This window comes from Corylus avellana, chromosome 2 (assembly GCF_965113065.1).
Source record: "Corylus avellana chromosome 2, dhCorAvel1.hap1.2, whole genome shotgun sequence".
In the NCBI taxonomy this organism is placed as follows: Eukaryota; Viridiplantae; Streptophyta; class Magnoliopsida; order Fagales; family Betulaceae; genus Corylus; species Corylus avellana.
This window is the reverse complement of record NC_142491.1, coordinates 30441594-30455716: the sequence shown is the minus strand read 5'-3', so window position 1 is coordinate 30455716 and position 14123 is coordinate 30441594. Positions and strand designations below refer to the sequence as shown.

Genomic DNA, 14123 nt, shown 5'->3' with positions numbered 1-14123 from the left:
ATTGTCCAATGTTATAGTAAAAATCTTATTCTCAATCCCCCACTCTTGTAGCAAATCATATATCTTTTCTTTCAAACAAACAACATCATGTGGTGGGGGTATAAAAGAAAAGTTTAACACCCTTTTAGTTAATACTCAATCTTTGTTAATAAAATGTGCAGTAAGGCACATATATCCATCGGTTGTCAAAGACGTCCACATATCAGATGTTAAACAAATCCTCCCCGGACAAGCATGCAACATAGATTTAATCTTTTCTTTCTCCCTCATATGCATCTTAACCAAATCTGCCTTAGCAGTATTTCTAGATATAGAGGGTACATCACCACGCAAATACTGATGTAATTGTCTTAAACCATCATATTCAACAAATGAAAAGGGCAAATCATGCTTAATAATCAAAGCAACCAACAATTCTCTATATATTTTGGGATCAAATTTAGAGCCACTTACTGACAGAGATCCTGCTTTCCCAGCTAAGAGCATCTGCCCAACATCAAGAATGTTTGCCCCCCCCCCCCCCCCCCCCCACAAACTTGAATGTGCTTTCTCAAATTCCCAGTTCCATATGAACTTCGAGCCTTGTATTTATTACCACATGTCTTGCATTTTGCCCACACCTCCGGGTCATTTGGATCAGTATTTGGAACGACATCATAATATTGCCAAACAGTTGAGGTCCTCCTCCGCTTCTTTCCCTTTTTATTACTCCCAGTCCCCACAGAAACAGAGTCACCTTCTAGTGACGGTAATTCGACCACATCGTCATCAATGTCGAATGCATCTTCAACAACTTCTTCAATATTCATCTACACACATAAATTACATAATCATTAGTTAAACTATTAAAGTATATGACTAATGACTATATGCTATATAACTATAAATTGAATATTTAAGAATAAATTAAAAGCTATATAGCTAAGTGAAATAAAATAATCCAACCCAAATCTTGCAATAAGCAACTATGTGATATTATACCTTAATTACAAAATAGAGTCTAGAATATATATAAAAAATTCAAACAATCAAAATCAGAGTCTAGAATATATATCAAATGGAGGCTTTTTACTATTGCGTTTGTTTGCTACAGCCTACAGAGCACTCACACCGCGGGCATTATCCAACAACACCCATTCTATTTTGCTGTCATTTTACTGTCGGTTAATCTAAATATCTTTTTTATTTTCCTCTCTCTCTCTTTATGAAGTTCCATTCTACTTTTAATCCCCCAATTTTATTTTCAGTTTTAAGTTTTTAAAATTTTTATTTTTAATTAAAAAAAATCATTGCTTAGGCCATATTTGCCATAAATTGTTCAACAATTTAAATTCAATCAATGATTTAGCAAAATTATGTACACTAATATATAGTAAAAAAATGTAATTAAGCCATTAAGGTATAAACCCTAAACCGTATAATATCTGATATCACATATTTGCCTGAAATACAAATATATATATCAAAAATTCAAACAATCAAAGATTCAAAATCAGAGTCTAGAATATATATAAAAAATTCAAAAAATCAAAATCAGAGTCTAGACTTACAAAAAAAAAAAATCAGAGTCAGAGACTAGAGAGAGTAAGAGACATACCGCCATACGAAAGACAGAGAGCTGCGGCTGACGGCGACGGTGACTCGGTGAGGACGGCGAGTCGGCGACGGTGAGGTCCGTGAGGATGCCTTGGCGGCTTGGCTCTTGCTAACGCCTAAGTTCCTAACGGCGAGGAGCGGAGGAGGCCCACGAGGAGGAGGGAGAGTGGAGACCCAAGAGAGAGAGGGAGAATCGGGAGTCTGGAGAGTGGCCACTGGCCGAGTGGGAGACGGTGAGTCGGTGACAGAGGGAGAGTGAGAGACCGAGTGACGGAGTGAGAGGGAGTCAGGGAGAGGGTTAGCCGGTTAGGTTACAGAGAGTCAGAGACTGATTTTTTGTTCAAAAATCAAAATGGTAAAGAGTAAAGTAAGTTAAGGCTGTGAGTGTGAGCTGTGGTCTGACTCTCTTCACGCGAAAAAAAAAAAAAAAAAAAAAAAAAAAAAACAGGCCGGCGCCTACGCCTCGGTGGGTCCAGAATAAAATAAAATAAAAAACCGGGTCTTGCGGGTTGACCTGCCAGACACGAAATTTTCGGGTCTTAATTGGGTAGACCCGATTACGACCCGAACCCGATTAACCCAAACCCAATACCTGTTTTTTCGTGTTGTGTTCGTGTCGGGTTCGCGGGTCGTGTCAAAATTTCCCGCCCTACTGCCCAGGACCTGCCCGGGACTTGACCGGGACTTGCCGAGACCCACCTAGAACTAGACCGAGACTCACCCGGGACCTGACCGGGACCCACCTTGGACTTGCCCGGACCTACCCAAGACTCGCTCGTGACCCACCCAGGACTTGATTAAGACTTACTCAGGACTCGTCGGAAAATATTTTTGTTGAAAAATATTTTCGGCGGAAAACATTTTCCTTGAAAATGATTTCTTTGAAAACATTTTCCGGTATTTGGCATGTGTGGAAAATCCGGCAGGTCCCGATCGGGTCCCCGATGTCGGAAAATGTTTTCAGCAGAAAACATTTTCCGGTATTTGGTGTGTACGCATAATCATATTAAAGACTAAATTACAAAAATGTCAATGTCGGGTCTTGGGCGGGTCTAGCCAAGGTTTCAAGCTGATCCCGACAAGTTTCTAATAGGGTTTAGGCGAGGTCCGGGCAGGTCCAGGGTGAGTCTCAATGGGGTCCTTGCGGGACTCAATTTGAACACCTCTAAGACTTGATCGGGACATTTTCGTAATTTAGAGTTTAATATGATTTAATGAAAAAAATATATATAAAAAAATATTTTAAAAAAAATTTTGATTTTCCGTGTGCACGGTAAACACTGTAAAATGTTTTCGGCAGAAACCATTTTCAGGAAAAATGACTTCTCTGAAAATATTTTCCGGCGGAAACCATTTTACGTCAAAAGAAACGGAGCCTAATTTGACTACGTACAAGATTTTGATTTTGATAAAATAGCCTACAAATAAAAGATCTCCAGTTTATTAATGCTTTTTAAGGGGTTTTTTATTTTATTTTTTAACAAGTATTATGATCTAAAATAAAGGAAGTTCGAGTGTTATGAGATGTATATTAATATTTTTAATTTTTTATTAAAAAAAATGTTGCTTTTTCTAACAAATATAAGACAATCTAGATGGCTTCACTCAGTCTTGCCCTAAAAGAATAAATGTAAAAACACTCCCGTGGTACCTAAAAATCCCCAATTCAAATACGCTTTTAGTGGGGCACTTCAGGAAGTCAAAAAGTCTGAACGCTTACACTAATTATAAAAAATAAAAAATAAAAAGGTTTGAACACTTAATGGGTTTGGCTTAATTGCACAAATTTGGCTTAAGTGGGAGCTTAATTAATTGGTGGAATCCTGTATTTCATGAGTAGGAATGATACTTTTCGGTCTTCACACTATATTTTACGTCAAGTTCATGTTACACGGATTAAAGTGACGCATTTTAAGTAGTTAATATTAAATAAAATAAAATAAAATAAAAAACTGATATATCAAGTCTGTTTGGGATTGCGTTTGCAAAAGCTTTATTTTTAAGTTTTTGCTAAAAGTGCGTTTTGGCCATTTTTAAGCTTTTTAGGCTTTAAAAGTGCTTTTAATTTTTTTTACGAAAAGAGTACAAATTTTCTTCAGACGGATTTTTTGAATGTTAAACGCATTTTAACCCATCAAACGCAATTCCAAATAGGCCCAAAGTATTTTAAAACTCATAAGGGTATTTGATATTATTTATAAAAAATTGATATTTGATATGAGAAATGATACGATTCCTCCTTATGTTCTCCTGATCCTAAATGGATATTGTTTCTTAAAAAAACCAAAAAAAAAAAAGAAAAATTCACCTACATGAGATCAAAAGAATACCAAGAAAAACTGTAACATTCCCCATTTGATAGGGCAACAAAGTTTCTTTTTTAACGGAATGGAAATAGCTCTCTGTTATCTTATAACGTACACACATAAAACTTTCACAAAAATTATTTTGACCAAGTATTTTTTGTTTCAAATTTCAACTGAATCAATAGAATTATTACTTTGAAAATTTGAGAAGTACGTGTATTTTTAATAATATTATTAGAGTTGAAAAAACAATTTTATAGACGAAATTCAAGAAGTTTTATTAGAAAGTACTTCAATTCTTTGACAATAATATTAATGCTTTTGTGTTTTCTCCCTCTCAATAAAGAATTCGTTAAAAAACCATGAGGCCTTTGTATTCAAACAAAGATATGAAAAGTAAAGTCAAGAGTGGTTTCAAGATGTACCCCAACCAAACATGCATGTAGACATGTAGCTGAGTCACCAACCAATTACGATACCCCAATGGCCACCATTTCCTTTTTTTGGAAGAATAACCCCCCAACAATTTTCAAGCCATGTACAAATAAAGCCTAAGACCATGCCTACAGAAACAAATTAAAGAGATCTTGTTTGCTCCATACATATATATCCAAAGAGAAGGATTAATAGTGATTATGGCCTCTTGCAATTTCTTCATTTTAGCTTTCCTCGTTGCTTTATCATCTTCAAACATGGTAGGAAGTGTTTCTGCACGTGGTGTAATATTGGACACAGCCCCAGCTGCATCCCCAACCGCCCTTCCGCCTCGGCCGCCTTTGGCCAATTCAGCACCAAATCCGAAAACGTCTCAAACCACCCCACCATCTTTCTTACGAGGCACATTACCTCCACATTCAGGGAGTTTAGCCACCGCCAAATTCCCACCTTTTTCAACCACAACACCAACTTTCTCTTGGGCCACATTACCTTCCATTTCAGGGTTCCCCACCACGCCACCCCCACCAATTAACCACTAGGCCTTGATCGAACATGCATGTCTTGCGTGGCATATGGGGAAGATTCTATTATTTCAAGTAAAGATCATGTACTTGTCGTTAGACTATATCTCCTCTATGATTAAGATTTGAGTAAATTTTTTTTTTTTTTTCTCAAACCTTTGAATCGCCATAATCATTTGTAAAGAACTTTTTCTTGATCAGTATTGCACCAATCTCTTTAATGAGTAGCCGGGGAATAAGGTTAATTGATTTCAGTAATTTTACTACATGTTATATATATCAGAGGAAAAATACTAAAAGGCAGAATCTTATTTCAATCATTTTGTTCTTTATTATTTCATTTAGATAAGGGGCACAAGTAATATTGATACATATTCATCACTTATCTCACTCATGTATCATTAGGATCAGCCATCAGCAATTGGATCATCAACCTTTATTAAAAAATGAAAAAAGTCAAAGATTGATGGGAACGTAACCACTTTTCTATTCAAACAAACGGCAACCTCTATTGGAGTGGTTTAAATCTAACAAATTGGTAGTTTAATGAATCTAAGTATCACAGCGGTCAGTTCATGGATGACGCAGCACGATCAGTGGGACTTTATCAAAAATGATTATTAGTTAAGGTGGGCTAAAGCAAATTTAACCCTATATATATATAGATATGAGAGTCATGTTAATGCACTGCACCTAGCTAGGCTTTAATATCAATTGATGCAGCATAGCCTCGATCGTAGAATTAACAAACACACAACTAAATTCTTCCACAAAACAAAGGATTTCCAAAAAATATAGAAGAAAAATCATTCATAGAGTGTTTCTTATTGAAAAACTAAGAATATCATCATCTAATGACAGTCAAATCGTCCTTATGATGCTCAAATAGAATTAGGGTCGTAGCCCTAAAAAAAAAAAAAAAAAAACACAAACAAACAAAATTAACCTACCACAGCTCAGCCAACCGAGTATTAAGCTCAGTCGATCAAGCCTTGACATCGCACCACAAAACCTTAGGGAAACATCCTTGGTCAACCGAAGCATCGATCGAGGCTCTCGAAAAGTAATACCGGAAGTAGCGCTACACTACATCGACTAAACCCGCCAAATTGTTATTCATTCAAATCAAATGCTTTTTATTTTTATTTTTTATGTTTAGAGGCTTACTAGGGATGTCAACCTGGTCCTGGTTCTCGGTTTTTGGTCAAAACTGGGGACCGTAACCGGGATACCCCGGTTCTTGGTTTTGGGCAACCGGAACCGGGAACTAAGTCCCGGTTAACCGAGGTCCCGATTAATGGTCAGTTCCAGTTTGTACCCAGTCTGGTAACCAGTTTTTTAAGAATTTTTTTTTTTCAACCGGTTTGTTTAATATATACATATACTCCCGGTTCCAGTTTCTCGATTATAACCCGGTGCCGAAAAGGGAACCGAGGTCCCTAGTTTTTGGTTTTTTGCATTCAGAACCGGAACCGGCTCCCCGGTTTCCCTGTTTTCCGGTTTCAGTTCCGGTTTCCTAGTAATTTTTGACACCCCTAAGGCTTACGATGAAAGACAACTTAGAACAGAGCAAATGGTCAGCCTTTTTTTTTTTTTTTTTGATAATTTCTCTTTCTTGAAAATTTTAGGTATATAATCAAATTTTTACATTGATTTATTATTAAATAAAATGTCTATGAAAGCTTTTATATTTAGATTTCAAAATATGAAAACTCATCAATGACAATTGAATAAATTAATGTTAGACATGACAAAATAAATTGTAAGTTACATTTATATGTTTTAAACAATAACTAATTTTTTGTTGAATTGTTTATTTACTTCGTTAGTTTTTTAATATTTTTAATCAATTCTTGTTCAATTTTATTTTTAAATATTGTCCTCTCTAAACTAAAATCCTAATTCCACCACTGCTAAATAGCATAACTGGTCTTATCTTTAGGCCTGTCATTCTACCAACAATCTCACAACCTCCACACAAACTTTTTAGAACTTTTTCGGTATTTTTCTCAACTTGACTAGGAAATTTAAAAAAAAAAAAAAAAAAAAAAAAAAAGAAAAAAAGAAGCAAACCTTGGCGATGATTGATTTATTCTTTTTAAGCCAACTAGGAAAATATTACAACGATGGTCTTTTCTATTCTAATCTCGATGAAATAGAGAATGAAAGACCGATTGAAAATACTATTAAACATAAGGTTAAAAGCGACCCATTTAGGCACGATAATTTACTCTTCTAGGAACCTTACAAGCTTTCTAGTTACGCAAAGAGAGCAAAATAAAATTACTATCAGAAATAATAAAAGAAAAATTAGAGTCTTTGAAGAGATTTGGCTGTTGAATGGTAAGGATGATGTTAATGGGATCTCCTTCCGGTAAAAAAGAGTGAATTCCAAAGAAAGGAGCTGGTGTAAATCATTGAAGGCATAATCTACCAACCCAAAGACGCCACCTGTCCCTATCTTTAACTGCCACATTATACTATAACAACAAAAACTCAAGTGGTACCGTGAACTACAAGCCATCGGGAGAGGTTCTAAGAAAAAGCCGCCTGCCGTGGGAATGGTTGGCTTATAAATGCCATCATGAGATTGGTCCCTGTTTATAAAGTTCTTTTCTTTTTCTTTTTCTTTTTCTTTTTTTTTTTATTTTTTATTTTTTAAATGAAAATCTATCTTATCAAGGTATATGTGATAGCTAGTCCCACCGAAGGATGGGACCAGAAATTTTTATAAGGGCGACAAAATTATTTAAAAAAAAAAAAAAAGAACTTTTTGTTTGGAGGAAAATAATTAATTTGCTAAAATATTCATTGTCCGGCATTTCTCTCTGTTAGTTTGCCAAAATATTACGAACTTTTAAAGAAAAGATACTCTAAAAATCCATAATGCTTTTGCTGGACAGATTTTTTTTTTTTAAATAAACTCTTGGTCTTGGCGAGTGGATTAACCAACTATATTGTTTATCATTTCTTCAATAAATAAAGTTAAGGAAAGGGGAAAAAATAAATAAATAAATAAGATCAGGATAAGGTGGTAAGCATTACTTAAAGGCAGTGAGTATATGCTATTGCCTTTGATTTCATTCTTTTATAATGACAAACCCAGAACAACTGGTACTTTCACTACTTTGAGCAGTCACTCCTACTTTGAGTTCTGTGTGGGGTTGTGCCTTTTCCAATGCCACATCTATTAGCCTCTTTGTTAAGTTATTTTAGAATATGTTTTTATTTTTTAGTTTGAAAAATTATTTTAATGTGAAATAAATGTAAAAATTATTTTTGTGTTTTTTTATAAGTGTTTTCTATTTTAGTTGTTTTTTTTAAAAAAAATATTTTTTTAAGAAAAGTAAACAAAAGACAAAAAAACAAAATTTTAACAAATGGAGAATCCTTTTGTCCTAAATATTATTTAGGCTCCATTTGTTTCGACGTAAAATTATTTCTAAAAAATGTTTTCCGTATATTTTTGGTTTTGGTGCAACAGAAAATATTTTTGGTTTGGATGAAAAAACTCCTTTAATTTCCTTAAAATGGTTTCCATTTTTTGAATTTGAGCTTCTCATTCTCAAATTGATGGACCCAGCTAGGACGTCATTGGGACCTCGTCGGGACTTTACCAGGCCACCATTAGGACTCATTGGGATCCATTCGGGACTCGCCACAACACGGTCGGGACTCACTGACACTCGTCTTGACTCGGTTGAGACCCCACCGAGACTTGGTTGGGACCTTGCTAGGACCCAGTCAAAACTCGCTGTGACCCCATCGGGACTCACCAACACCCAATCGAGACCCTGTCAAGATATTATTGTAATTTAAACTTTAATATGGGTGAATGAAAATATATATAAACTAGGAAAAGTAGTAACAAACAAGGAATGGTGTGTGAACTTTGGTGCAATCAAGGTTGTGGTGATGGCAACTAGAAATTATGATCACAAACTAATATTTGTATCTTATAATAGAGGAATGGGGTTGGACCATTGAAGAATGATGTATTTCAAATTTGAAGCTAGTTAGACAACCTATGACTGATGACAAGAGGTGATAAGAGAGTTTGGAGGAAAGAGATGAACGGGGAAAATAAGTTGATTGTCATTCAAACAAAGTTAGAGGTGTTAACATGTGCTTACAAGATGGAGTAAGGTAACTATTGGGCGATTGGATTTGTTGATCAAGCAGAAGACTTAGCAGTTAGAGGCTATACAATTGGTTAAAGGTCGTAACTCCATGAAAAAGATAACCCAACTTAAAAGACTTAAAGAAAAATAAAACAGAAACATGTTTCACAAGCAATAAATAGTATGGTTGGGCCCGAGGGTGTGATAAGTACCAATTGATAGGGTTGGGATGTTGGATTGATGGATTGTGGATGATAATTGAAATGGAATGGGAAATATTATTGATAATTCTCCACTTGAGGTAGGAGACACCGATTACACATACGTGTTTGATAAAATACTTCAATGAATCTCTCTTCCCTACTACCTTCCAATAAATAGCCAACTCCTACTAATGATAACTACTATTTAAAATAACGATAACTAATTATATCTCCACAAGAGATATCTCCTAATAACTTAAATGATACTGACTAACAGATAAGATAACAAGATAAGATAATAAGATAACCTAGATAAGATAACAACTCCTAGATAAATGAGATAACTCTTATCCCTTATTCTTCCTCCGATAGGATTACCCTCGGTACTTTGAATTAGGATTCCTAGTGATCACACGGGTAGATCCCCTATCAATTTCCCCTCCTTGGACATGATCCTTGTCCTCAAGGTCGTGGTTCGGAAACTGCTGCCGGAGGCAATCAACATTTGCCCAAGTGGCATCTTCGAGTTCTTCTCCAGCCATTGACTAGGCCCTAAAAATGAGCAATTGTTTTGCAGCACATCGATGGCCTGGGGTGAATCGTTCATTGCAGTTGAAACATAGCCCTTGTTCTCGCTTTCATTGCATTTCCTCCCATGAGAGCTTCTTCACTTGGGTTGGAGAACCATTGGGTTGCAGGGTGGATTTCAGTGGATCGGTTGGCGGTGGAGTCGTTTTTGTGCGTTGCAGCTCATCCTCTCTCATACGCGCAAATTTCACGGCCTCTCTCAATGTCCGAGGTTTGAACTTCCTCACATCCATGGAAATGTCCGCCCTTAAACCTCCCAAAAAGGTGCCGATCAAGGCCTTCTGCGGCCATCCAACCACCCGGTTGGCGAGTCTCTCAAACTCCTCCAAATAATCCCTCAAGGTGCCCCGTTGTTGCACGCGTGAAAGGGATTCATCATAATCTTCAAATTCTGTTGGGCTAAACCGAGCCAACAACTCCTTCTCAAAGATGATCCAGGTAACAACTGCATTGTCGACGTGGTAACCCTTTTTCAACCATTGCCACCACTGATTTGCCTCCCCTTCCAGGTAAAAGGCAGCAAGCGTGACCTTCTTGTCGTCCTCCGTGTTTTGATACTCAAAGAATTGAGTAGCCCGATCAAGCCACACGATGGGATCGTCCCCCAAGAACCTAGGAAAATCCATCTTCATAGGTTTGGTATAATGACCATCCTCGCGATTGTCATGGTGGTGATTATGTCTGCCAGTATTGTTGGACTCCTTGGTTTCCTTCTCAGGTTGATGTAAAGAGTAAACATGGACTTGGACATGGACTCCAATGCCTCCTTCAACGACTGGCTGATGCTGTCCTTCATTGTACGTTCAAGGTTCTGCACGGAGGTCTTGATCTCCTGGACATTTACCTCCAGTTTCTCAATGCGTTCCTTCTGGGTCGTCATTGCTCTGATACCAACTCATAAGTTCAGGATGTTGGATTGATGAATTGTGGATGATAATTGAAATGAAATGGAAAATGTTATTGATAATTCTCCACTTGAGGTAGGAGACACTGATTACACATACGTGTTTGATAAAATACTTCAATGAATCTCTCTTCCCTACTACATTCCAATAAATAGCCAACTCCTACTAATGATAACTACTATTTAAAATAACGATAACTAATCTTATCTCCACAAGAGATATCTCCTAATAACTTAAATGATACTAACTAACAGATAAGATAACAAGATAAGATAATAAGATAACCTATATAAGATAACAACTCCTAGATAAATGAGATAACCCTTATCCCTTATTCTTCCTCCGATAGGATTACCCTCGGTACTTTGAATTAGGATTCCTAGTGATCACACAGGTAGATTCCCTATCAATTTCCCCTCCTTGTACACGATCCTTGTCCTCAAGGTCGTGGTTCGGAAACTGCTACCGGAGGCAATCAACATCTGCCCAAGTGGCATCTTCGAGTTCTTCTCCAGCCATTGACTCGGCCCCAAAAATGAGCAATTGTTTTGCAGCACATCGATGGCCCGGGGTGAATCGTTCATTGCAGTTGAAACATAGCCCTTGTTCTCGCCTTCATTGCATTTCCTCCCATAAGAGCTTCTTCACTTGGGTTGGGGAACCATTGGGTTGCAGGGTGGATTTCAGTGGATCAATTGGCGGTGGAGTCATTTTTGTGCGTTGCAGCTCATCCTCCCTTATGCGTGCAAATTCCACGGCCTCTCGCAATGTCCGAGGTTTGAACTTCCTCACATCCGTGGAAATGTTCGCCCTTAAACCTCCCAAAAAGGTGCCGATCAAGGCCTTCTGCGGCCATCCAACCACCCGATTCGCGAATCTCTCAAACTCCTCCAAATAATCCCTCAAGGTGACCCGTTGTTGCACGCGTGAAAGGGATTCATCATAATCTTCAAATTCTGTTGGGCCAAACCGAGCCAACAACTCCTTCTCAAAGATGATCCAGGTAACAACTACATTGTCGACGTGGTAACCCTTTTTCAACCATTGCCACCACTGATTTGCCTCCCATTCCAGGTAAAAGGCAGCAAGTGTGACCTTCTTGTCGTCCTCGGTGTTTTGATACTCAAAGAATTAAATAGCCCGATCAAGCCACACGATGGGATCGTCCCCCGAGAACCTAGGAAAATCCATCTTCATAGGTTTGGTATAATGACCATCCTCGCGATTGTCATGGTGGTGATTATGTCTGCCAGTATTGTTGGACTCCTTGGTTTCCTTCTCAGGTTGACGTAAATAGTCACCATGGGACTTGGACATGGACTCCAATGCCTCCTTCAACAACTGGCTGATGCTGTCCTTCATTGTACGTTCAAGGTTCTGCACGGAGGCCTTGATCTCCTGGACATTTACCTCTAGTTTCTCAATGCGTCCCTTCTGGGTCGTCATTGCTCTGATGCCAACTGATAGGTTCGGGATGTTGGATTGATGCATTGTGGATGATAATTGAAATGGAATGGGAAATGTTATTGATAATTCTTCACTTGAGGTAGGAGACACCGATTACACATACGTGTTTGATAAAATACCTCAATGACTCTCTCTTCCCTACTACATTCCAATAAATAGCCAACTCCTACTAATGATAACTACTATTTAAAATAACGATAACTAATCATATCTCCACAAGAGATATCTCCTAATAACTTAAATGATATTGACTAACAGATAAGATAACAAGATAAGATAATATGATAACCTAGATAAGATAAAAACTACTAGATAAATGAGATAACCCTTATCCCTTATTCTTCCTCCGACAGGATTACCCTCGGTACTTTGAAGTAGGATTCCTAGTGATCGCACGGGTAGATTCCCTATCAATTTCCCCTCCTTGGACACGATCCTTGTCCTCAAGGTCGTGGTTCGGAAACTGTTGCCGGAGGCAATCAACATCTGCCCGAGTGGCATCTTCGAGTTCTTCTACAGCCATTGACTCGACCCCAAAAATGAGCAATTGTTTTGCAGCACATCGATGGCCAGGGGTGAATCGTTCATTGCAGTTGAAACATAGCCCTTGTTCTCGCCTTCATTGCATTTCCTCCCATGAGAGCTTCTTCACTTGGGTTGGGGAACCATTGGGTTGCAGGGTGGATTTCGGTGGATTGGTTGCCGGTGGAGTCGTTTTTGTGCGTTGCAGCTCATCCTCCCTCATGCGCGCAAATTCCACGGCCTCTCGCAATGTCCGAGGTTTGAACTTCCTCACATCCGTGGAAATGTTCGCCCTTAAACCTCCCAAAAAGGTGCCGATCAAGGCCTTCTGCGGCCATCCAACCACCCGATTGGCGAGTCTCTCAAACTCCTCCAAATAATCCCTCAAGGTGCCTCGTTGTTGCACGCGTGAAAGGGATTCATCATAATCTTCAAATTCTGTTGGGCCAAACCGAGCCAACAACTCCTTCTCAAAGATGATCCAGGTAACAACTACATTGTCGACGTGGTAACCCTTTTTCAACCATTGCCACTACTGATTTGCCTCCCATTCCAGGTAAAAGGCAGCAAGCGTGACCTTCTTATCGTCCTCGGTGTTTTGATACTCAAAGAATTGAGTAGCCCGATCAAGCCACACGATGGGATCGTCCCCCAAGAACCTAGGAAAATCCATCTTCATAGGTTTGGTATAATGACCATCCTCGCGATTGTCATGGTGGTGATTATGTCTGCCAGTATTGTTGGACTCCTTGGTTTCCTTCTCAGGTTGATGTAAAGAGTAAACATGGACTTGGACATGGACTCCAATGCCTCCTTCAACGACTGGCTGATGTTGTCCTTCATTGTACGTTCAAGGTTCTGCACGGAGGTCTTGATCTCCTGGACATTTACCTCCAGTTTCTCAATGCGTTCCTTCTGGGTCGTCATTGCTCTGATACCAACTCATAAGTTCAGGATGTTGGATCGATGAATTGTGGATGATAATTGAAATGGAATGGAAAATGTTATTGATAATTCTCCACTTGAGGTAGGAGACACTGATTACACATACGTGTTTGATAAAATACTTCAATGAATCTCTCTTCCCTACTACATTCCAATAAATAACCAACTCCTACTAATGATAACTACTATTTAAAATAACGATAACTAATCTTATCTCCACAAGAGATATCTCCTAATAACTTAAATGATACTAACTAACAGATAAGATAACAAGATAAGATAATAAGATAACCTATATAAGATAACAACTCCTAGATAAATGAGATAACCCTTATCCCTTATTCTTCCTCCGATAGGATTACCCTCGGTACTTTGAATTAGGATTCCTAGTGATCACACAGGTAGATTCCCTATCAATTTCCCCTCCTTGTACACGATCCTTGTCCTCAAGGTCGTGGTTCGGAAACTGCTACCGGAGGCAATCAACATCTGCCCAAGTGGCATCTTCGAG

The 14123-nt window shown here is 38.2% G+C and overlaps 1 protein-coding gene across 1 annotated transcript; it reads right to left on the bottom strand.

Annotated features, from left to right (window-relative positions):
* Nucleotides 1-9823: 9823 nt before the first annotated feature.
* LOC148587606 (uncharacterized) lies at nucleotides 9824-10399 on the bottom strand. Its single transcript, XM_088512719.1, has one exon. The coding sequence runs from the start codon at nucleotides 10397-10399 to the stop codon at nucleotides 9824-9826; it is 576 nt and encodes a 191-aa protein (XP_088368845.1).
* Nucleotides 10400-14123: the final 3724 nt, after the last annotated feature.